This window comes from Oncorhynchus mykiss, unplaced genomic scaffold (genome assembly GCF_013265735.2).
Source record: "Oncorhynchus mykiss isolate Arlee unplaced genomic scaffold, USDA_OmykA_1.1 un_scaffold_144, whole genome shotgun sequence".
In the NCBI taxonomy this organism is placed as follows: Eukaryota; Metazoa; Chordata; class Actinopteri; order Salmoniformes; family Salmonidae; genus Oncorhynchus; species Oncorhynchus mykiss.
The window spans coordinates 796,660-822,000 of record NW_023493665.1 but is presented as its reverse complement, the minus strand read 5'-3'; the positions used below and the strand labels follow the sequence as shown (position 1 = coordinate 822,000).

General features: G+C 46.0%; 3 protein-coding genes across 7 annotated transcripts; 2 read left to right on the top strand and 1 right to left on the bottom strand.

Annotated features, from left to right (window-relative positions):
- Window positions 1-784: 784 nt before the first annotated feature.
- txnl4b (thioredoxin-like 4B) lies at window positions 785-3,385 on the top strand. Its single transcript, XM_021570563.2, has 3 exons — window positions 785-1,578; window positions 1,760-1,911; window positions 2,119-3,385. Exons 1-3 carry the CDS (start codon window positions 1,447-1,449, stop codon window positions 2,282-2,284), a joined length of 450 nt encoding a protein of 149 aa, XP_021426238.1. The 5' UTR covers window positions 785-1,446; the 3' UTR covers window positions 2,285-3,385.
- Window positions 3,386-4,159: 774 nt separating this feature from the next.
- si:ch73-41e3.7 (uncharacterized protein LOC572312 homolog) lies at window positions 4,160-10,514 on the bottom strand. 4 transcript variants are annotated; one of them, XR_005041785.1, is made up of 5 exons: window positions 10,263-10,514; window positions 7,355-8,239; window positions 5,029-5,255; window positions 4,742-4,868; window positions 4,160-4,699 (listed from the first exon to the last, which is right to left on the bottom strand). XR_005041785.1 is itself a non-coding variant. In XM_036972372.1 (4 exons), exons 2-4 carry the CDS (start codon window positions 8,236-8,238, stop codon window positions 4,849-4,851), a joined length of 1,131 nt encoding a protein of 376 aa, XP_036828267.1. In that variant the 5' UTR covers window position 8,239; window positions 10,263-10,514; the 3' UTR covers window positions 4,160-4,848. The 4 variants fall into 4 exon arrangements, 3 of the variants coding, with proteins under 3 accessions (XP_036828267.1, XP_036828265.1, XP_036828266.1); XM_036972372.1 differs by having other exon boundaries at window positions 4,160-4,868; XM_036972370.1 differs by lacking the exons at window positions 4,160-4,699; window positions 4,742-4,868 and having other exon boundaries at window positions 4,880-5,255.
- Window positions 10,515-15,075: 4,561 nt separating this feature from the next.
- Window positions 15,076-23,707, top strand: mrpl16 (mitochondrial ribosomal protein L16). 2 transcript variants are annotated; one of them, XM_036972348.1, is made up of 5 exons: window positions 15,076-15,098; window positions 17,169-17,240; window positions 18,404-18,552; window positions 18,815-19,108; window positions 22,949-23,707. In XM_036972348.1, exons 2-5 carry the CDS (start codon window positions 17,207-17,209, stop codon window positions 23,138-23,140), a joined length of 669 nt encoding a protein of 222 aa, XP_036828243.1. In that variant the 5' UTR covers window positions 15,076-15,098; window positions 17,169-17,206; the 3' UTR covers window positions 23,141-23,707. The 2 variants fall into 2 exon arrangements, with proteins under 2 accessions (XP_036828243.1, XP_036828242.1); XM_036972347.1 differs by lacking the exon at window positions 15,076-15,098 and adding an exon at window positions 15,584-15,830.
- Window positions 23,708-25,341: the final 1,634 nt, after the last annotated feature.

The window sequence follows — 25,341 nt, the reverse complement described above, 5'->3', positions numbered from 1 at the left end:
TCTGTCTCCTAGAGATGAACGTACTTCGGTGCGAAAAGTGCAAATCAATCCCAGAACAACAGCAAAGGACCTTGTGAAGATGCTGGAGGAAACAGGTACAAAAGTATCTATATCCACAGTAAAACGAGTCCTATATCGACATAACCTGAAAGGCCGCTCAGCAAGGAGGAAGCTTGCAAGCCGAAGAATACCATCCCAACCCTGAAGCACGGGGGTGGCAGCATCATGTTGTGGGGGTGCTTTGCTGCAGGAGGGACTGGTGCACTTCACCAAATATATGGCATCATGAGGCAGGAAAATTATGTGGATATATTGAAGCAACATCTCAAGACATCAGTCAGGAAGTTAAAGCTTGGTCGCAAATGGGTCTTCCAAATGAACAATGACCCCAAGCATACTTCCAAAGTTGTGGCAAAATGGCTTAAGGACAACAAAGTCAAGGTATTGGAGTGGCCATCACAAAGCTCTGACCTCAATCCCATAGAAAATTTGTGGGCAGCACTGAAAAGCATGTGCGAGCAAGGAGGCCTACAAACCTGACTCAGTTACACCAGCTCTGTCAGGAGGAATGGGCCAAAATTCATTCAACTTATTGTCGGAAGCTTGTGGAAGGCCACCTGAAACGTTTGACCCAAGTTAAACAATTTAAAGGCAATGCTACCTGATAGGTAATTGAGTCGATGTAAACTTCTGACCCACTGGGAATGTGATGAAAGAAATAACATCTGAAATAAATAATTCTCTACTATTATTCTGACATTTCACATTCTTAAAAGTGGTGATCCTAACTGACCTAAAGAAAGTGAATTTTTACTAGGATTAAATGTCAGGGATTGTGAAACTGAGTTTAAATGTATTTGGCTAAGGTGTATGTAAACTTCCGACTTCAACTGTATGTAGATGAGATAGATTGAGGGTGATTTCTGGTTCTCTCTTTTGTCTCTCTCCCTTTCTTCAGACACCCCAATGGTTAACTGTATAGAAAAACATGCTCACTTTAATATATAAGTTAAACGTAGTTGTTTTTGTTGATGGATTGAGTGGTTTTTTGTGTGTTTATTTGAACAAAAGTGATCCAAAGCATACTTGCTTTGGTACGAAAAACTGTGGTTGTGTCTGAAGTATTTCTAGCCTACTGCTTCTAATCAAATCAAATGTATTTATTAAAGCCCTTCTTACATCAGCTGATATCTCAAAGTGCTATAAAACCACAAACAGCAAGCTAAAATGTACTAGCCATACTACGTACGGATATACTAGTAAAACGCAGTATTAGACGTTAAACAAATATCAACATACTTGGCTCAAACGACAGGAAAGAAGCAGCGGACACTAGCGGCTGTTCGGTCACAGTTTCTGACGGACGTTTTATGGTGTTACACAACATACCGGTACGTCCATTTTCGTTTGTCAAACTGAACACAGTGCTAGCCACCAGCTAACAAAATGAGTTTGTTTTTGGCCAAATTGTCATGCAAAAGGGACATAGACGAGGTAATAAAAACTGTCGCTGAAAAGGTTTTAGTTCTTCGGTTTGGAAGAGATGAAGACTCGGTCTGCCTGCAGCTTGACGAGATTGTAAGTAGCTAACATTAGCATGTGTAGCTAGCTGGCTAACTACTACAATATTGTGGCCAGTAAACATTGACATGCATGTCAGTCGTTACCAATATTTACACCAACACTGTCATTGTAAAAAATAAAAAAAAAACGTTTGTCTGTCTGAATCGGAATGACCGTGTTGTCATTCTTTTGCCAGCTGTCCAAAACCGCCCACGACCTGAGTAACATGGCGTCTATCTACATCGTGGATGTGGACTCGGCTCCCGTCTACACGAGATACTTCGACATCAGCTACATCCCGTCTACCGTCTTCTTCTTCAACGGACAACACATGAAGGTTGATTATGGGTGAGTGGTGACATCTTAGTGTTGAGAAGGAAGATGGCCTACAACTGGACTCGGGCGCTAGAATACCACTGGTTGATTATACAGTCTTAGTTTCAGTGAGTTGTAACACACTCCTTTTAATGTCATAGTTGTGGGTACTCCTCATATTAGCTACAAACCATTTCCCCTTTGTAGGCCTATAGCTAAAACACTGTTGTCCCTATACAGGTCTCCAGATCACACCAAGTTTGTGGGCAGTTTTAAGACCAAGCAGGACTTCCTGGATCTGATCGAGGTGATCTACAGAGGAGCTATGAGAGGGAAGATGATCGTCAAGAGTCCCATCGACCCTCAGAACATCCCTAAGTACGACCTGCTCTACCATGGGATCTAACCCCATCACGACCTGCTCAACCATGGGATCTAACCCCATCACGACCTGCTCAACCATGGGATCTAACCCCATCACGACCTGCTCAACCATGGGATCTAACCCCATCACGACCTGCTCAACCATGGGATCTAACCCCATCAAGACCTGCTCAACCATGGGATCTAGATTTCACCACGATTCCCCACCCTTCAGCGCGGTTTCAAGCACCCTGGCTGCAGATCTTGTCTGGGGGGCCTTCAGCGCGGTTTGAGCGCTCAAGCTGCAGATGTTGTCTGGGGGGCCTTCAGCACGGTTTGAGCGCTCAAGCTGCCGACAATTCATGGGAAAAGAAAACGTCTGACCAGCACAGAACCGATTGGCCCAGCACAGAACGGATTGGCCCAGCACAGAACCGATTGGCTCAGCACAGAACCGATTGGCCCAGCACAGAACCGATTGGCCCAGCACAGAACGGATTGGCCCAGCACAGAACCGATTGGCTCAGCACAGAACCGATTGGCTCAGCACAGAACGGATTGGCCCAGCACAGAACGGATTGGCTCAGCACAGAACCGATTGGCTCAGCACAGAACCGATTGGCCCAGCACAGAACCGATTGGCCCAGCACAGAACGGATTGGCCCAGCACAGAACAGATTGGCCCAGCACAGAACCGATTGGCCCAGCACAGAACGGATTGGCCCAGCACAGAACGGATTGGCTCAGCACAGAACCGATTGGCCCAGCACAGAACGGATTGGCTCAGCACAGAACCGATTGGCTCAGCACAGAACCGATTGGCTCAGCCTGGACAATTGTGGTATTGGCGTTATCAAGAGACACCACTGCAGCTGGCGCCATCTCACTTCACCATTCTGATGTAGTGTTTAGTGAAACTGTCCATAACGTGAGGTTTGATATTTCCTAGGGAAATAGATCTCTATAAGAGACACAGGTACATGTCAGAGTGGACAATCCTTTATTTCATACAATGAAGACTCGTTGACAGCTGGACATTTCTTGTTGCCTCTTGTTTATAGTGGGAATGCTGAATCTAATGTATGTTTGGTGACAAGGTCTGACCCCTTTTGAAATGTGTTAATAAATGTGTCACTTCAAATAATGTTTGGTTTCATCTCTACTGTTTCACCACAATAAATCATTATCTGCTAAATAAATGTAATAAGGCCATTCACAGTGCAGGAGATCCTTGTATTATCTAAGCCCAGGCACCACAGACAGTGCTGGAGATCCTTGTATTATCTAAGCCCAGGAACCACAGACAGTGCTGGAGATCCTTGTATTATCTAAGCCCAGGCACTACAGACTGCAGGAGATCCTTGTATTATCTAAGCCCAGGCACCACAGACAGTGCTGGAGGTCCTTGTATTAACTAAGCCCAGGCACTACAGACTGCAGGAGATCCTTGTATTATCTAAGCCCAGGCACCACAGACAGTGCTGGAGATCCTTGTGTTATCTTGTATTTAGTAACTTATTTTGAAGAGGCTGATTGGGTCTAAATGGGCTTTTGGTGTTCGTCTTCAGTGTTACTTGTCGTTAACTGACATTTCCATAAAGTCAGACTTCCCACACCTACTCATTCTTCTCAGAGTCATCTACATTCACTGAGTTGTGTGGTTACCATGAGATATATTACCCAGACTTCCCCAGAGTTGTGTGGTTACCATGAGATATATTACCCAGACTTCCCCAGAGTTGTGTGGTTACCATGAGATATATTACCCAGACTTCCCCAGAGTTGTGTGGTTACCATGAGATTTATTACCCAGAGTTGTGTGGTTACCATGAGATATACTACCCAGAGTTGTGTGGTTACCATGAGATATACTACCCAGAGTTGTGTGGTTACCATGAGATATATTACCCAGAGGGAATTGTTGATAAATGCGGTACATTTTTTATTCTAGATAACATTTTATTTGTATAAATGTGCCAAAAAAAACGCATTTTACATGTCTTTAAATGTCTTTAGTATTTCACAGATAGTAAGATGAAAAAAAGTATTTATCCACAATCTGCTATCGACAAGTCCGACCCTGGAGAGTCTTAACACAATGAAACTAAATATTTAGGAGGACCTGGAGTGTCTTAACAAAATGACACTACATATTTAGGAGGACCTGGAGTGTCTTAACAAAATTACACTAAATATTTAGGAGGACCTGGAGTGTCTTAACAAAATGACACTAAATATTTAGGATGACCTGGAGTGTCTTAACAAAATGACACTAAATATTTAGGATGACCTGGAGTGTCTTAACAAAATGACACTAAATATTTAGGATGACCTGGAGTGTCTTAACAAAATGACACTAAATATTTAGGATGACCTGGAGTGTCTTAACAAAATGACACTAAATATTTAGGATGACCTGGAGTGTCTTAACAAAATGACACTAAATATTTAGGATGACCTAGGGTGTCTTAACAAAATGACACTAAATATTTAGGATGACCTCATCCAGAGTCCAGGAAAATGTATTCGCGTGAATTAGACACGTGTCTTTCTGACCGTAAGATAAATACTCAATTCCCACTGTACTCCTGTACTTCACTGGTGCTGTCAATAAGGCCTGGTGATGCCTGATCTGTCCCACTGGTGCTGTCAGTAAGGCCTGGTGATGCCTCTCCCGTTGTGAGGTCTGATCTGTCCCACTGGTGCTGTCAATAAGGCCTGGTGATGCCTCTCCCCTTGTGAGGTCTGATCTGTCCCACTGGTGCTGTCAATAAGGCCTGGTGATGCCTCTCCCGTTGTGAGGTCTGATCTGTCCCACTGTGCCCCTGCTGCGGGTCACCATACTGAAGGTGGTGGGTGGTTTAGGACTCAGCGTTTTGGAGAAGAACCTGAACACAGACTCCATGCAGACAGATGGAGCCGCGTCATGACTCTGTGTCCCAGCTGACATCTGAGGGCATCCTGCTTTCAGCGACCCCACCGGCTGGTTCAGGGGCTTGGAGCTCAGTACCCACCTAAAAGGCAACATGTTATGTAATGTGCAATGTAAAAGAGAATATATTGTCAATTACTTCCCTGGTTATATAAAGACACCAACCCACCTCCTAGAGCGTGTCCTGACTTCCCTGGTTATATAAAGACACCTCCTAGAGCGTGTCCTGACTTCCCTGGTTATATAAAGACATCAACCCACCTCCTGGAGCGTGTCCTGACTTCCCTGGTTATATAAAGACATCAACCCACCTCCTGGAGCGTGTCCTGACTTCCCTGGTTATATAAAGACATCAACCCACCTCCTGGAGCGTGTCCTGACTTCCCTGGTTATATAAAGACATCAACCCACCTCCTAGAGCGTGTCCTGACTTCCCTGGTTATATAAAGACATCAACCCACCTCCTAGAGCGTGTCCTGACTTCCCTGGTTATATAAAGACATCAACCCACCTCCTAAAGCGTGTCCTGACTTCCCTGGTTATATAAAGACACCAACCCACCTCCTGGAGCGTGTCCTGACTTCCCTGGTTATATAAAGACATCAACCCACCTCCTAGAGCGTGTCCTGACTTCCCTGGTTATATAAAGACATCAACCCACCTCCTAGAGCGTGTCCTGACTTCCCTGGTTATATAAAGACACCTCCTAGAGCGTGTCCTGACTTCCCTGGTTATATAAAGACACCTCCTAGAGCGTGTCCTGACTTCCCTGGTTATATAAAGACACCAACCCACCTCCTAGAGCGTGTCCTGACTTCCCTGGTTATATAAAGACACCTCCTAGAGAGTGTCCTGACTTCCCTGGTTATATAAAGACACCTCCTAGAGTGTTTCCTGACTTCCCTGGTTATATAAAGACATCAACCCACCTCCTAGAGCGTGTCCTGACTTCCCTGGTTATATAAAGACACCAACCCACCTCCTGGAGCGTGTCCTGACTTCCCTGGTTATATAAAGACACCAACCCACCTCCTGGAGCGTGTCCTGACTTCCCTGGTTATATAAAGACACCAACCCGCCTCCTAGAGCGTGTCCTGACTTCCCTGGTTATATAAAGACATCAACCCACCTCCTGGAGCGTGTCCTGACTTCCCTGGTTATATCAAGACATCAACCCGCCTCCTAGAGCGTGTCCTGACTTCCCTGGTTATATAAAGACACCTCCTAGAGCGTGTCCTGACTTCCCTGGTTATATAAAGACACCAACCCACCTCCTAGAGCGTGTCCTGACTTCCCTGGTTATATAAAGACACCAACCCACCTCCTGGAGCGTGTCCTGACTTCCCTGGTTATATAAAGACACCAACCCACCTCCTAGAGCGTGTCCTGACTTCCCTGGTTATATAAAGACACCAACCCACCTCCTAGAGCGTGTCCCGACTTCCCTGGTTATATAAAGACACCTCCTAGAGCGCGTCCTGACTTCCCTGGTTATATAAAGACACCTCCTAGAGCGTGTCCTGACTTCCCTGGTTATATAAAGACATCAACCCACCTCCTAGAGCGTGTCCTGACTTCCCTGGTTATATAAAGACACCAACCCACCTCCTAGAGCGTGTCCTGACTTCCCTGGTTATATAAAGACACCTCCTAGAGCGTGTCCTGACTTCCCTGGTTATATAAAGACATCAACCCACCTCCTAGAGCGCGTCCTGACTTCCCTGGTTATATAAAGACACCTCCTAGAGCGTGTCCTGACTTCCCTGGTTATATAAAGACATCAACCCACCTCCTAGAGCGCGTCCTGACTTCCCTGGTTATATAAAGACACCAACCCACCTCCTAGAGCGTGTCCTGACTTCCCTGGTTATATAAAGACATCAACCCACCTCCTGGAGCGTGTCCTGACTTCCCTGGTTATATAAAGACATCAACCCGCCTCCTAGAGCGTGTCCTGACTTCCCTGGTTATATAAAGACATCAACCCGCCTCCTAGAGCGTGTCCTGACTTCCCTGGTTATATAAAGACATCAACCCACCTCCTAGAGCGTGTCCTGACTTCCCTGGTTATATAAAGACATCAACCCACCTCCTAGAGCGTGTCCTGACTTCCCTGGTTATATAAAGACACCTCCTAGAGCGTGTCCTGACTTCCCTGGTTATATAAAGACATCAACCCACCTCCTAGAGCGTGTCCTCAGCCACTCCCGGCCCACCGCGTCCAACTGCTGGTGCCACAGGCTGTGGGAGGAGTCCAGAAAGGCCGCCGCCCACACCTGCCCCACCACTTGTTGTGGGCGTCGGCACAGCAGGTCCACGAACGCCAGGCCTCCATAACCGTGCGCTACCACGACGACACGCCGGGAGACGCAGCGCGACACCAGGAGGTCCCAGACACGGTGAACGTGCTCCTCCGGAGTCTCCCCAACACCTCCTCCCTGGTTGGGGTTCATCAGGAGGACAGAGCTGCCCTCTTCTAGGACCCTCTTCACGTAGGGGATCATGCTGCCTCTTTCCAGACCTCGGCTGGCAGCAGCCCTCCAGCTCCACAGCCCGCAGCGCATCGTTCCCCGGTCCTGGACCACCACCAACAGGGTGGCAGGGCTCTCCAGGGCCCCAGGGGAGAGGTACACGTAGCCCTGGCTGGGGGCTCCTCGGTGGGGGCTAAAGTAGACCCTGTGGTCCCCCTGAGGCTCTGGTGGAGGAGGGAGGTAGACCCCCTTGCTGAGAGATGGAGGAGGGAGGTAGACCCCCTTGCTGTGGGGTGGAGGAGGGAGGTAGACCTCTTTGCTGAGGGGTGGGAGGTAGAGCCTGAAGAGGTGCAGCTGCTCCTCCAGGAGAGAGTGAACGTGTTGGGTGATGTGGAGACATAAGGCCTGGTCCTCTCTCTTTGCGGCGTCTGGGTCACAGCTCCGCTGGAACATGAAGGGCTCCTGGGTGACCCGGTGACACAGACGCCCGTCCGAGGTGAAGCGATAGGGGAAGATTGAGGGAGGGGAGACAGTCTGACCCCCCTGGCTCTGGGTCTGACCCTGGCTCTTAGCGGTGTCCAATATTAACTCCATCCTGGCGCAAAGCATAAAGAGAGATGTCAAACACTGGGCCAACTGATCCCGTTAGTCTCTAGCCTGGGAGTATTGAGGAAGGGCTATCTGATCCCGTTAGTCTCTAGCCTGGGAGTATTGAGGGAGGGCTATCTGATCCCGTTAGTCTCTAGCCTGGGAGTATTGAGGGAGGGCTATCTGATCCCGTTAGTCTCTAGCCTGGGAGTATTGAGGAAGGGCTATCTGATCCCGTTAGCCTCTAGCCTGGGAGTATTGAGGAAGGGCTATCTGATCCCGTTAGTCTCTAGCCTGAGAGTATTGAGGAAGGGTTATCTGATCCCGTTAGCCTCTAGCCTGGGAGTATTGAGGAAGGGCTATCTGATCCCGTTAGTCTCTAGCCTGGGAGTATTGAGGAAGGGCTATCTGATCCCGTTAGTCTCTAGCCTGGGAGTATTGAGGAAGGGCTATCTGATCCCGTTAGTCTCTAGCCTGGGAGTATTGAGGGAGGGCTATCTGATCCCGTTAGTCTCTAGCCTGGGAGTATTGAGGAAGGGCTATCTGATCCCGTTAGTCTCTAGCCTGGGAGTATTGAGGGAGGGCTATCTGATCCCGTTAGTCTCTAGCCTGGGAGTATTGAGGAAGGGCTATCTGATCCCGTTAGTCTCTAGCCTGGGAGTATTGAGGAAGGGCTATCTGATCCCGTTGGTCTCTAGCCTGGGAGTTTTGAGGAAGTAAGCACATTGTTATTTGTTTTCAGGGATCATTTTACATTTCATGTAATAGACACAGTGGGCTTCCAAATGATTGACACCCTTGATAAAGATGAGCAGAAATGACTGTATTAAATTATACAAACACTAAGCTATATTGTACGCTGTGATTTTGGGGGGGTAATTATATAATGTTATGCTAATGCAACTGTTCCATTGGTGTGTGGCTAAAGAGCTCTCTATTCATGTCATCCAACAAATGTAAACGGCTGGAGTTTTCTAAACGCCACTTGGATTGGAACCTGGTGCTTTGGGTCAGATCACCTGTAAATAGAGCTCTTTGTCCACGCAGACCAGCGGTGTGTTTGGTGTCCAAATCAGGATGTATGAGCAGAGAATAACCCCATTACCTACTGTGGAATATGGTGCTGGATCTTTGATGTTATGGGGGCTGTTCTGCTTCCGCTGGTCCCGGGGCTCCGGATGCTTCCGCTGGTCCCGGGGCTCCGGATGCTTCCGCTGGTCCCGGGGCTCCGGATGCTTCCGCTGGTCCCGGGGCTCCGGATGCTTCCGCTGGTCCCGGGGCTCCGGATGCTTCCGCTGGTCCCGGGGCTCCGGATGCTTCCGCTGGTCCCGGGGCTTCGGATGCTTCCGCTGGTCCCGGGGCTCCGGATGCTTCCGCTGGTCCCGGGGCTCCGGATGCTTCCGCTGGTCCCGGGGCCCCGGATGCTTCCGTTGGTCCCGGGGCTCCGGATGCTTCCGTTGGTCCCGGGGCTCCGGATGCTTCCGCTGGTCCTGGGGCTCCGGATGCTTCCGCTGGTCCTGGGGCCTTTGTTAAGGTCAACGGCATCATGAACTCTACCAAGTACCAGGACATTTTAGCCCCAACAAACTGGTTGCCTCTGTCAGGTAGCTGAAACTTGTCCCCAAGTGGATCTTCCAGTAAGACAATAACCCCAAGCACACATAAAAATCCACAAAGAAATTGTTAATTGGCCACCAAAAATCAACATTTTGCAATGGCCATCTCAGTCTCTGGACTTAACATCCCCATTGAAAACCTGTTTTGAATTGCAGAGGGCAGTTCATAAACACATTTCATACAGTCCTTTTTTCTCTCATCTTTACCAAGGGTGTCAATAATTTGGAACCACGCTGTATATCCTAACCAAGGGTGTCAATAATTTGGGACCCCACTGTATCTCCTAACCAATAACAGGTCAAACGGTTTGCATTACCATTTATTTAAACTAGGATTTATTTTTGCATTGGATTTATCAGTTCATTTATCACCATGGCTACTGGCTAATAGCATCCCTCCTCACCAAAACATACCTGGCTAAAGTGATGCGTTTGTGGCACTCGTCAGCCAAAAATAGTCGCTGTATGCGTTCTGGCGACCAGTTGTATCCAATAACCCAAAGAAGCCAATGAGAAAAGGCACTAAACGTTACTTTACTCTCGACTGAATATTAGTAATGACCGCTCCGATGATGCTTTGACAGATGGAAGCTACAAACGAAAAGCGACGACGCGACGACTCAACCCCCATCTATAGGTCAAGGTGCATGACATAGTGCGCGAATGGCATGGCATGGAAATGGCGCGTGACATAATCAGTCACAAGATACAAATATATGCTTTTTTTAAATTTATTTTTTACATTTTATGTTTAACTAACAAGCTTTAACCACACAGATATGCTTTTATTAAAAATATTACGTTTTATTGTACACTTAATTCACACAATTTATTACTGAGCAATATGATATGGCCATTTCAGGACGGCCATCTTTATCCACACTATTTATTACTGAGCAATATGATATGGCCATTTCAGGACGGCCATCTTTATCCACACTATTTATTACTGAGCAATATGATATGGCCATTTCACGATTGTCATCTTTATCCACACTATTTATTACTGAGCAATATGATATGGCCATTTCAGGACGGCCATCTTTATCCACACTATTTATTACTGAGCAATATGATATGGCCATTTCAGGACGGCCATCTTTATCCACACATTGGCAATTGTTCCACCATGAACGTATTTTGAAGTATGTGAGTTAAATATCATTTTTTTTTGCATGTTGCTAGATCTTTCTCTATGTCTGCCGGGTGCTGTGAGCGTGTGTGATGATGTTTGGTGGCTTGTATCCAAATGACCTTTCGCCGTGTTGATCCGTCTACTTGTCTGTCTACCCCTGCTGTCATACAGGGGGTCGGACCTCCGGGTGCCACTGCAGGAACACAGGGTCAGAGGTCATAGATTAGGGACAAGGTCAAGGAGTGGTTGATGAGAGGTGTTGTGGTCAGAGAGCATGACGGACTAGAAAGGGTTCCCGCTACCAGGATAAATACGCCTGGTCTGAAAACAATCTATGCATTTTACATGATTGGGCAGGGGCACTGGCATGAGTGGGCCTGGGAGAGGCATTGGCCCACCCACTTGGAGCCAGGACCAACCATTGGCTCACATCAACACCGTTATCCCAGAAATCCTAGACCCACTCCAATTTGCATACCGCCCCAACAGATCCACAGGTGATGCAATTTCTATTGCACTCCACACTGCCCTTTCCCACCTGGACAAAAGGAACACCTACGTGAGAATGCTGTTCATTGACTACAGCTCAGCGTTCAATACCATAGTGCCCTCAAAGCTCATCACTAAGCTAAGGACCCTGGGACTAAACACCTTCCTCTGCAACTGGATCCTGGACTTCCTGACGGGCCGCCCCCAGGTGGTAAGGGTAGGTAACAACACATCTGCCATGCTGACCTCAACACGGGGCCCCTCGGGGGTGCATGCTCAGTCCCCTCCTGTACTCCCTGTTCACCCACGACTGCTTGGCCAAGCACGACTCCAACACCATCAATAAGTGAGACAGCCTTTAGGGAGGAGGTCAGAGACCTGGCCGTGTGGTGCCAGAATAACAACCTATCCCTCAATGTAACCAAGACTAAGGAGATGATTGAAGACCGAGCACTCTCCCATTCTCATCGATGGGGCTGTAGTGGAGCAGGTTGAGACCTTCAAGTTCCTTGGTGTCCACATCACCAACAAACTAGAATGGTCCAAACACACCAAGACAGTCGTGAAGAGGGCACGACAAAGCCTATTCCCCCTCAGGAGACTGAAAAGATTTGGCATGGTTCCTCAAATCCTCAAAAAAGTTTTACAACTGCACCATCGAGAGCATCCTGACTGGCTGCATCACCAATACACTACAACCTGACTGGCTGCATCACCAATACACTACAACCTGACTGGCTGCATCACCAATACACTACAACCTGACTGGCTGCATCACCAATACACTACATCCTAACTGGCTGCATCACCACTACACTACATCCTGACTGGCTGCATCACCAATACACTACAACCACTACACTACAACCTGACTGGCTGCATCACCAATACACTACAACCACTACACTACAACCTGACTGGCTGCATCACCACTACACTACAACCTGACTGGCTGCATCACCACTACACTACATACTAACTGGCTGCATCACCACTACACTACATCCTGACTGGCTGCATCACCAATACACTACAACCTGACTGGCTGCATCACCAATACACTACAACCTGACTGGCTGCATCACCACTACACTACAACCTGACTGGCTGCATCACCAATACACTACAACCACTACACTACAACCTGACTGGCTGCATCACCAATACACTACAACCACTACACTACAACCTGACTGGCTGCATCACCACTACACTACAACCTGACTGGCTGCATCACCAATACACTACAACCTGACTGGCTGCATCACCAATACACTACAACCTGACTGGCTGCATCACCAATACACTACAACCACTACACTACAACCTGACTGGCTGCATCACCAATACACTACAACCACTACACTACAACCTGACTGGCTGCATCACCACTACACTACAACCTGACTGGCTGCATCACCAATACACTACAACCTGACTGGCTGCATCACCAATACACTACAACCTGACTGGCTGCATCACCACTACACTACAACCTGACTGGCTGCATCACCAATACACTACAACCTGACTGGCTGCATCACCAATACACTACAACCTGACTGGCTGCATCACCAATACACTACATCCTGACTGGCTGCATCACCAATACACTACAACCTGACTGGCTGCATCACCAATACACTACAACCTGACTGGCTGCATCACCACTATACTACAACCTGACTGGCTGCATCACCAATACACTACATCCTGACTGGCTGCATCACCAATACACTACAACCTGACTGGCTGCATCACCAATACACTACATCCTGACTGGCTGCATCACCAATACACTACATCCTGACTGGCTGCATCACCAATACACTACAACCTGACTGGCTGCATCACCAATACACTACAACCACTACACTACAACCTGACTGGCTGCATCACCAATACACTACAACCTGACTGGCTGCATCACCAATACACTACAACCTGACTGGCTGCATCACCAATACACTACAACCTGACTGGCTGCATCACCAATACACTACATCCTGACTGGCTGCATCACCAATACACTACAACCTGACTGGCTGCATCACCAATACACTACAACCTGACTGGCTGCATCACCAATACACTACAACCTGACTGGCTGCATCACCAATACACTACAACCTGACTGGCTGCATCACCAATACACTACAACCTGACTGGCTGCATCACCAATACACTACAACCAATACACTACAACCTGACTGGCTGCATCACCAATACACTACAACCTGACTGGCTGCATCACCAATACACTACATCCTGACTGGCTGCATCACCAATACACTACAACCTGACTGGCTGCATCACCAATACACTACAACCTGACTGGCTGCATCACCACTACACTACAACCTGACTGGCTGCATCACCAATACACTACATCCTGACTGGCTGCATCACCAATACACTACAACCTGACTGGCTGCATCACCAATACACTACATCCTGACTGGCTGCATCACCAATACACTACATCCTGACTGGCTGCATCACCAATACACTACAACCTGACTGGCTGCATCACCAATACACTACAACCACTACACTACAACCTGACTGGCTGCATCACCAATACACTACAACCTGACTGGCTGCATCACCAATACACTACAACCTGACTGGCTGCATCACCAATACACTACAACCTGACTGGCTGCATCACCAATACACTACATCCTGACTGGCTGCATCACCAATACACTACAACCTGACTGGCTGCATCACCAATACACTACAACCTGACTGGCTGCATCACCAATACACTACAACCTGACTGGCTGCATCACCAATACACTACAACCTGACTGGCTGCATCACCAATACACTACAACCTGACTGGCTGCATCACCAATACACTACAACCTGACTGGCTGCATCACCAATACACTACATCCTGACTGGCTGCATCACCAATACACTACAACCTGACTGGCTGCATCACCACTACACTACAACCACTACACTACAACCTGACTGGCTGCATCACCAATACACTACATCCTGACTGGCTGCATCACCAATACACTACAACCTGACTGGCTGCATCACCAATACACTACAACCTGACTGGCTGCATCACCAATACACTACAACCTGACTGGCTGCATCACCAATACACTACAACCTGACTGGCTGCATCACCAATACACTACAACCTGACTGGCTGCATCACCAATACACTACAACCTGACTGGCTGCATCACCAATACACTACATCCTGACTGGCTGCATCACCAATACACTACATCCTGACTGGCTGCATCACCAATACACTACAACCTGACTGGCTGCATCACTGCTTGGTATTCCCAATACCCATTTAATACCCACTGATTCCCAACACCCACTGATTCCCAACACCCACCATGGATACAGTAGTACATTTTCTGAGCCTGGAATGTCCCGCCTACCATTTTCATTCGCTCTTCCCGACTGTCCATCAACTCCTGGCTGAACTTTACGTCACAGCCACTGACAAAGTACGTGCCTGCAATCCTGACATCGTAGCACAGCAGGAGAGAGCGGGTTCATCACGGGAGTACATGCAGAGATTAATCGAAAATAATATAGATAATAATATACACCTCAGCAATGTATAATTATTTTTTACCATAAAGGTGAGATTTGACCCTTTCTTGGAGTGTGCAACATTACTAGTTATTGTCTTATGATAAATACTTATTACATTTAAAATGACATTTATTTACATTTAACTGGTTAAATCCCATCGTTAATTAGCCCATTTCATATTGCACGATGTTCAGTACGTTTTTCATATTGGACATACTGCACCGTAGTACACAATTTCCTGTTCGTTGTGTCGCAGTAATATGGTTCCAATTTCTACTCAGGACCACCTCTAGTTTACAAATCCATAGAGTGTACAACCCAAGGAGCGTCACTGCTCGTTCTATGGCCCTTAAAGAGTGACCAATCAGCTTACACAAACAAAAAACATTGTTGATCATGTAGGCTTGACATATATATATATTTTTTTAAGACATAAGATCTTATAGAACTACTTTTAATTATTCTTTGTATGATAACTTAGTATAAAATATATTAATAATTATATTCATTTTCCATCATTTTCGCCCAAAATTCGTAACCCGGAAGTACTTAGTCATTCTTTCCCACTTCATAGCGGCGTGACCTTGTGCAACGCGTGATTTCATGAACGAACCTATTTATCGTAACCTTTAATAGTTGTTTATTTGAAATGATGGTGACGATAACATAAACTGTCAATTTCTAACATAGTCAATAGTCATAACTAGCAGCTATGCTTTCTCTATTCAAATCCGCTCTTTTCGGATTGGCCAACACTGGTAGATCCACGGGGCTCCAAGGTAAGGTTCTGTCACAGTAGCTGGTTTGCGGACGAGGGGTAGACCTGTCACGCTGCAAACTGTTCAATGTTCTTTGTTTTATCAAAAAACATGACAAGACTGGCCCGTGTTTTGAGTGTGAGAGCGGGCTTGACAACTAGCTCACGTTGGAAATGGACGCGAGTAGTGTGGACGAAATTGAGAAAATATTGGAGAAGCAACAGCCGAACAATATAGGTGTCAGTTGTGATCTGGAGCGGAAGGATGAGGGTCACGGATCTGAATGGACTGTAGTCCGAAAGACAGGAAGAAGAGAGATCCTGATGCAGGAAGCGATGGAGCGTCTAGTAAAGAACGCATAAAGAGGGCCAAGGCAGAAAACAATAGTAGTGATGTGTTGTAGTGGAAAGTCGTGATGGTGTTTGATGAGACCACAGGGCTTCATTTACACACTATCCGACGAACCAATGTCATAGAGAAAGAGAGAGGTGTGAAGTCAAACTCGCCCGGTTCATTAGAAAAGGTAGATTGCAAATATTTTGTAGTTGTCAGGCTCATCAAGGGAAGATAATGCAATTGGAAAAGCTTAATGGGAAGAAGATGAAAAGTCATGTCCCGGGTTCTTATGCTTGGTTGAGTAGAGTCATCGCTGGTGTCCCAATATGTCCACAGATGATATTAAAGAAAATGTGAAGGGAGGCAGAGTGGTTGAGGCCAAAAGGTTTATCAGTAGGAAAGAAGTGAGAGCCTGTCGGTGCTGCCGCAGTAATATGGTTCCAATTTCTACTCAGGACCACCTTTTAGTTTACAAATCCATAGAGTGTACAACCCAAGGAGCTTTACTGCTCGTTCTGTGGCCCGAGAGCTTGTCGGTCCTGCCGAGAGCCTGTCGGGTCGGTCCTGATGAGAGCCTGTCGGGTCGGTCCTGATGAGAGCCTGTCGGTCCTGCCGAGAGCCTGTCGGGTCGGTCCTGCCGAGAGCCTGTCAGTCCAGATGAAGGAGCTAGCTAGCTGTGAATGGTTGCCCTACAAACCAACCAGTTAGACGAAGAAGGAGCTAGCTAGCTGTGAATGGTTGCCCTACAAACCAACCAGCTAGATGAAGAAGGAGCTAGTTAGCTGTGAATGGTTGCCCTACAAACCAACCAGCTAGACGAAGAAGGAGCTAGCTAGCTGTGAATGGTTGCCCTACAAACCAACCAGCTTGATGATCTTAAATAAATGCTCATGTTGTATTCTTGCAATCTTTTGCAACACGCTTGACTGGCTGCCTGCAGCCACTATTATATTAGCTGGGCTTTCTAGCTAACGGCTTTAGCTAGCTAGCAGCAATATAAAACTATGATTGTTTGTTGTCTAGGTGTCCTGCAGAGTCATCGGAAGGTCCTGTCTGCTGGGATGAAGACATACGAGGTGCCTCCAGACTACAGCGGTAAGCATCTTTCTTTGCCATGTACCTTCAGCATTCAATCAGTTGACCTGGCTTCCTAGAATGGATGAAGCATTGTGTTGAACCCCTCTTATCTAGAATGAATGAATCATTGTGTTGAACCCCTCTTATCTAGAATGAATGAATCATTGTGTTGAACCTCTAACCTAGAATGGATGAAGCATTGTGTTGACCTGGCTTCCTAGAATGGATGAAGCATTGTGTTGAACCCCTCTTATCTAGAATGAATGAATCATTGTGTTGAACCCCTCTTATCTAGAATGAATGAATCATTGTGTTGAACCTCTAACCTAGAATGGATGAAGCATTGTGTTGACCTGGCTTCCTAGAATGGATGAAGCATTGTGTTGAACCCCTCTTATCTAGAATGGATGAATCATTGTGTTGAACCCCTCTTATCTAGAATGATTGAATCATTGTGTTGAACCCCTCTTATCTAGAATGGATGAAGCATTGTGTTGAACCCCTCTTATCTAGAATGGATGAATCATTGTGTTGAACCCCTCTTATCTAGAATGATTGAATCATTGTGTTGAACCCCTCTTATCTAGAATGATTGAATCATTGTGTTGAACCCCTCTTATCTAGAATGATTGAATCATTGTGTTGAACCTCTTATCTAGAATGGCGACAGGTTTGATGGTCATGGTGGTCAAGCATTCAGTTTGCATCATAACAACATTGCATCATATCCGTCAAGGTTTCTGACCACACACACACTTTGGCTACAGGTCAAGATCACCCAGACTCCATATACTGGTTACCGTGACCCCCTCTCTGTAACCCCCTCTCTGTGACCCCCTCTCTGTGACCCCCTCTCTGTGATCCCCTTCTCTGTGACCCCCTTCTCTGTGACCCCCTCTCTGTGACCCCCTCTCTGTGACCCCCTCTCTGTGACCCCCTCTCTGTGACCCCCTCTCTGTGATCCCCTCTCTGTGATCCCCTCTCTGTGACCCCCTCTCTGTGACCCCCTCTCTGTGACCCCCTCTCTGTGACCCCCTCTCTGTGACCCCCTTCTCTGTGACCCCCTCTCTGTGACCCCCTCTCTGTGACCCCCTCTCTGTGACCCCCTCTCTGTGACCCCCTCTCTGTGACCCCCTCTCTGTGACCCCTTCTCTGTGACCCCCTCTCTGTGACCCCTGTAGAGGTTGTGCTACCTGAAAGACCCAAGCTGAAGTTTCTGAACAAGGTGCCCAACTTTAAGAAGGCGAGGAAGGAGATGAAGAAGCTAAGAGACATCCAGGGACCAGCCCAGACAGCCAACACCTTCACCAAGGGACAGTACGGCATCGTGGTGAGTGTGTGTTGAATACACAGAGAACTCTGTCTACATGCCTACGAGGGTTAGGTGTTAAAATAATCTCCCATCAGGGTCTGTGGATGTAGTTATATTGATCAAAACAACCCCCTAAAGGTCAATGTTCCAGAATTGTTCTGTGATTGATAAAAGTTCATTTATTTCTTCACTGTTTCAAACTTCCTCCTGTCATCCGCCTCTCCTCAGGCGCTGGGCGGGGCTACCTCCACTTCTTATCTAATCATCCTCCTCTCCTCAGGCGCTGGGCGGGGGCTACCTCCATTTTGGTCACATGGAGATGATGCGTCTGACCATCAACAGGAGGATGGACCCTCGCACCACCTTCGCCCGCTGGCGTATTAACGCCCCCTACAAGCCCATCACCAGGAAGGGCCTGGGCCAGAGGATGGGCGGGGGCAAAGGGAACATAGACCACTACGTCACACCGGTGAAGTACGGACGGATGATTGTGGAGGTTGGGGGACGGCTGGAACTGGGCGAGGTGGAGCCTATCCTCAAGGAAGTGGCCAAGAAACTGCCCTTCCCTGCCAAGGTCAGCTCCCCACTGGGGAAACTTAAAGATTAAATAAAAGGGCCACATCTAGGGGTGGTGCTGGCCAATCACAGTAGCAGCTGCTCCTCTAAATGCAGGGATATGTTGGGGGAAAAACTAGTTCCCTATTAGGCTTGGGATATTGAATTATACTGTGGTAGAATCAGAGGGCTCGTTACATTCTACTGTGGTAGCATCAGAGACCTCATTACATTCTACTGTGGTAGCAGTAAAAACCTCATTACATTCTACTGTGGTAGAATCAGAGAGCTCATTACATTCTACTGTGGTAGCATCAGAGAACTCATTACATTCTACTGTGGTAGCAGTAAAAACCTCATTACATTCTACTGCTGTAGCATCAGAGAGATCATTACATTCTACTGTGGTAGCATCAGAGACCTCATTACATTCTACTGTGGTAGAATCAGAGACCTCATTACATTCTACTGTGGTAGCATCAGAGACCTCATTACATTCTACTGTGGTAGCATCAGAGACCTCATTACATTCTACTGTGGTAGCATCAGAGACCTCATTACATTCTACTGTGGTAGAATCAGAGAGCTCATTACATTCTACTGTGGTAGCATCAGAGACCTCATTACATTCTACTGTGGTAGCATCAGAGACCTCATTACATTCTACTGTGGTAGCATCAGAGACCTCATTACATTCTACTGTGGTAGAATCAGAGAGCTCATTACATTCTACTGTGGTAGCATCAGAGACCTCATTACATTCTACTGTGGTAGCATCAGAGACCTCATTACATTCTACTGTGGTAGAATCAGAGAGCTCATTACATTCTACTGTGGTAGAATCAGAGAGCTCATTACATTCTACTGTGGTAGCATCAGAGACCTCATTACATTCTACTGTGGTAGAATCAGAGAGCTCATTACATTCTACTGTGGTAGCATCAGAGACCTCATTACATTCTACTGTGGTAGAATCAGAGAGCTCATTACATTCTACTGTGGTAGCATCAGAGACCTCATTACATTCTACTGTGGTAGCATCAGAGACCTCATTACATTCTACTGCGGTAGCATCAGAGACCTCATTACATTCTACTGCGGTAGCATCAGAGAGCTCATTACATTCTACCGTGGTAGAATCAGAGACCTCGTTACATTCTACTGTGGTAGCATCAGAGACCTCATTACATTCTACTGTGGTAGAATCAGAGACCTCATTACATTCTACTGTGGTAGCATCAGAGACCTCATTACATTCTACTGTGGTAGCATCAGAGACCTCATTACATTCTACTGTGGTAGCATCAGAGACCTCGTTACATTCTACTGTGGTAGCATCATAGACCTCATTACATTCTACTGCGGTAGCATCAGAGACCTCATTACATTCTACTGTGGTAGAATCAGAGACCTCGTTACATTCTACTGTGGTAGCATCAGAGACCTCGTTACATTCTACTGTGGTAGCATCAGAGACCTCGTTACATTCTACTGTGGTAGAATCAGAGACCTCATTACATTCTACTGTGGTAGCATCAGAGACCTCGTTACATTCTACTGTGGTAGAATCAGAGACCTCATTACATTCTACTGTGGTAGAATCAGAGACCTCGTTACATTCTACTGCGGTAGCATCAGAGACCTCATTACATTCTACTGTGGTAGCATCAGACCTCATTACATTCTACTGTGGTAGAATCAGAGACCTCGTTACATTCTACTGTGGTAGAATCAGAGACCTCGTTACATTCTACTGCGGTAGCATCAGAGACCTCATTACATTCTACTGTGGTACCATCAGACCTCATTACATTCTACTGTGGTAGAATCAGAGACCTCGTTACATTCTACTGTGGTAGCATCAGAGACCTCGTTACATTCTACTGTGGTAGAATCAGAGACCTCATTACATTCTACTGTGGTAGAATCAGAGACCTCGTTACATTCTACTGTGGTAGCATCAGAGACCTCGTTACATTCTACTGTGGTAGCATCAGAGACCTCGTTACATTCTACTGTGGTAGAATCAGAGACCTCATTACATTCTACTGTGGTAGAATCAGAGACCTCGTTACATTCTACTGTGGTAGCATCAGAGACCTCGTTACATTCTACTGCGGTAGCATCAGAGACCTCATTACATTCTACTGTGGTAGAATCAGAGACCTCGTTACATTCTACTGTGGTAGCATCAGAGACCTCATTACATTCTACTGTGGTAGAATCAGAGACCTCGTTACATTCTACTGTGGTAGCATCAGAGACCTCGTTACATTCTACTGTGGTAGCATCAGAGACCTCATTACATTCTACTGTGGTAGAATCAGAGACCTCATTACATTCTACTGTGGTAGCATCAGAGACCTCGTTACATTCTACTGTGGTAGAATCAGAGACCTCATTACATTCTACTGTGGTAGCATCAGAGACCTCATTACATTCTACTGTGGTAGAATCAGAGAGCTCATTACATTCTACTGTGGTAGCATCAGAGACCTCGTTACATTCTACTGTGGTAGCATCAGAGACCTCATTACATTCTACTGTGGTACCATCAGAGACCTCATTACATTCTACTGCGGTAGCATCAGAGACCTCGTTACATTCTACTGTGGTAGAATCAGAGACCTCATTACATTCTACTGTGGTAGCATCAGAGACCTCATTACATTCTACTGTGGTAGAATCAGAGACCTCATTACATTCTACTGTGGTAGCATCAGAGACCTCATTACATTCTACTGTGGTAGAATCAGAGACCTCGTTACATTCTACTGTGGTAGCATCAGAGACCTCGTTACATTCTACTGTGGTAGCATCAGAGACCTCGTTACATTCTACTGTGGTAGAATCAGAGACCTCATTACATTCTACTGTGGTAGAATCAGAGACCTCGTTACATTCTACTGTGGTAGCATCAGAGACCTCGTTACATTCTACTGCGGTAGCATCAGAGACCTCATTACATTCTACTGTGGTAGAATCAGAGACCTCGTTACATTCTACTGTGGTAGAATCAGAGACCTCATTACATTCTACTGTGGTAGAATCAGAGACCTCATTACATTCTACTGTGGTAGCATCAGAGACCTCATTACATTCTACTGTGGTAGAATCAGAGACCTCATTACATTCTACTGTGGTAGAATCAGAGACCTCATTACATTCTACTGTGGTAGCATCAGAGACCTCATTACATTCTACTGTGGTAGAATCAGAGAGCTCATTACATTCTACTGTGGTAGCATCAGAGACCTCGTTACATTCTACTGTGGTAGCATCAGAGACCTCATTACATTCTACTGTGGTACCATCAGAGACCTCATTACATTCTACTGCGGTAGCATCAGAGACCTCGTTACATTCTACTGTGGTAGAATCAGAGACCTCATTACATTCTACTGTGGTAGCATCAGAGACCTCATTACATTCTACTGTGGTAGAATCAGAGACCTCATTACATTCTACTGTGGTAGCATCAGAGAGCTCATTACATTCTACTGTGGTAGAATCAGAGAGCTCATTACATTCTACTGTGGTAGCATCAGAGACCTCATTACATTCTACTGTGGTACCATCAGAGACCTCATTACATTCTACTGTGGTACCATCAGAGACCTCATTACATTCTACTGTGGTAGCATCAGAGAGCTCATTACATTCTACCATGCCACCTTATAGGGAGGACTATAAATCTGATTCTAAAGACATGTCTATCATTTCCTCTGATTCTAATCCTATACCTGACCTCTAACCTCTGACCCCCCTCCACCAGGTAGTAAGCAGAGAGAACCTGGCTGCGATGGAGCAGGAACACTATACCCGACCTAGTGTAACCTCTGACCCCTCTCTCCACCAGGTAGTGTCTAGAGAGAGCCTGGCAGCCATGCAGCAGGAGCAGCAGGACATGGAGCAGAACAACCAGAACCCCTGGACCTTCCAGAGGATCGCCAGGGGCAACATGCTGGGGGTCAGGAGGGTCCTCAGCCCCTTTGACCTCCACAACCACGGGAAGTACAGCGGAAAGTTCCACAACCCGGGCAGGGTGTGAGGGAGTCGCCGTGGTGCCCTCAAATACATTTTAACAGCTGACTGCGCTTTGGAACATGGCTTGCATCCAAAATGGCTGCCTATTCCCTATTCGGTGCACTACTTTTGACCAGAGTCCAGGTGCCATGTCAGACACAGCCCATGGAGCCAAAATGGCTGCCTATTTGCTGCACTACTTTTGACCAGAACCCGGGTTCCATGTCAGACACAGCCCATGGAGCCAAAATGGCTGGCAGTCACGTAGAGAATTCTCTCCTTCTGTGTGACTCCCTTATTGGAATGTAGCCTGTTACTTGTATGTACCAGATCAGTGATTGGTGTTCAATCAGGAAATAAAGATACTGTTTAATCTGGAGCCATCTGAAGAATGAAAGTTACAGATTGTGTGACAGATTGACATTTGATGACAAACGTTGTTTAAAGGATCATTATGTGCCGATCTCTCCAACCAAAACATTTGACCCCATGAACCCTGGTCATGTGATGTTGTTAGACACCAATATGTCACTCAAGCCCAGTTTATTTGTCATATGTACAGGAAATACACATGGTACACAGTACAAGGAAATGCTGACTACGGGTTCACTCATTTAGTTGAGGTCTGATGGCGATAGATAACGCACAATGTCTCCACAGCTGCCTCTCTCTATATAATATCATGGAATGAAACCATAACGTCACCAAGGAAGCAGTGTGTGGGGTTTGTATTCATTACATTTCACCATTAACGCATATGAAATGGAAGTATATTGAATAGACAGGTATTAACTTACAAGTATATTATATAGCTAAACCCCATCTAACCAGTATATTATATAGCTAAACCCCATCTAACCAGTATATTATATAGCTAAACCCCATCTAACCAGTATATTATATAGCTAAACCCCATCTAACCAGTATATTATATAGCTAAACCCCATCTAACCAGTATATTATATAGCTAAACCCCATCTAACCAGTATATTATATAGCTAAACCCCATCTAACCAGTATATTATATAGCTAAACCCCATCTAACCAGTATATTATATAGCTAAACCCCATCTAACCAGTATATTATATAGCTAAACCCCATCTAACCAGTATATTATATAGCTAAACCCCATCTAACCAGTATATTATATAGCTAAACCCCATCTAACCAGTATATTATATAGCTAAACCCCATCTAACCAGTATATTATATAGCTAAACCCCATCTAACCAGTATATTATATAGCTAAACCCCATCTAACCAGTATATTATATAGCTAAACCCCATCTAACCAGTATATTATATAGCTAAACCCCATCTAACCAGTATATTATATAGCTAAACCCCATCTAACCAGTATATTATATAGCTAAACCCCATCTAACCAGTATATTATATAGCTAAACCCCATCTAACCAGTATATTATATAGCCAAACCCCATCTAACCATTATATTATATAGCTAAACCCCATCTAACCAGTATATTATATTATATAGCTAAACCCCATCTAACCAGTATATTATATAGCTAAACCCCATCTAACCAGTATATTATATAGCTAAACCCCATCTAACCAGTATATTATATTATATAGCTAAACCCCATCTAACCAGTATATTATATAGCTAAACCCCATCTAACCAGTATATTATATAGCTAAACCCCATCTAACCAGTATATTATATAGCTAAACCCCATCTAACCAGTATATTATATAGCTAAACCCCATCTAACCAGTATATTATATAGCTAAACCCCATCTAACCAGTATATTATATTATATAGCTAAACCCCATCTAACCAGTATATTATATAGCTAAACCCCATCTAACCAGTATATTATATAGCTAAACCCCATCTAACCAGTATATTATATAGCTAAACCCCATCTAACCAGTATATTATATAGCTAAACCCCATCTAACCAGTATATTATATAGCTAAACCCCATCTAACCAGTATATTATATAGCTAAACCCCATCTAACAGACTCCAAAAGGGTCACCAGGAGGGATCAGCCAATGAAGTTGAAAGTCCCACCCAGTTTAATATTTAAAATGGTGAACGCCCTCAATGGCGCTGCCCACCGAGGAGTGGAATGGACCTGGAACGCACTTCCTCTTGAAGACGTGCATTGAATTAAGAAAGCCGTTTCAGGGGGTTTGGATTGGGAGTGATGGTGGCTGGGGAAACATGGAGAGGCCAGAGAGAGCCATACTTGTA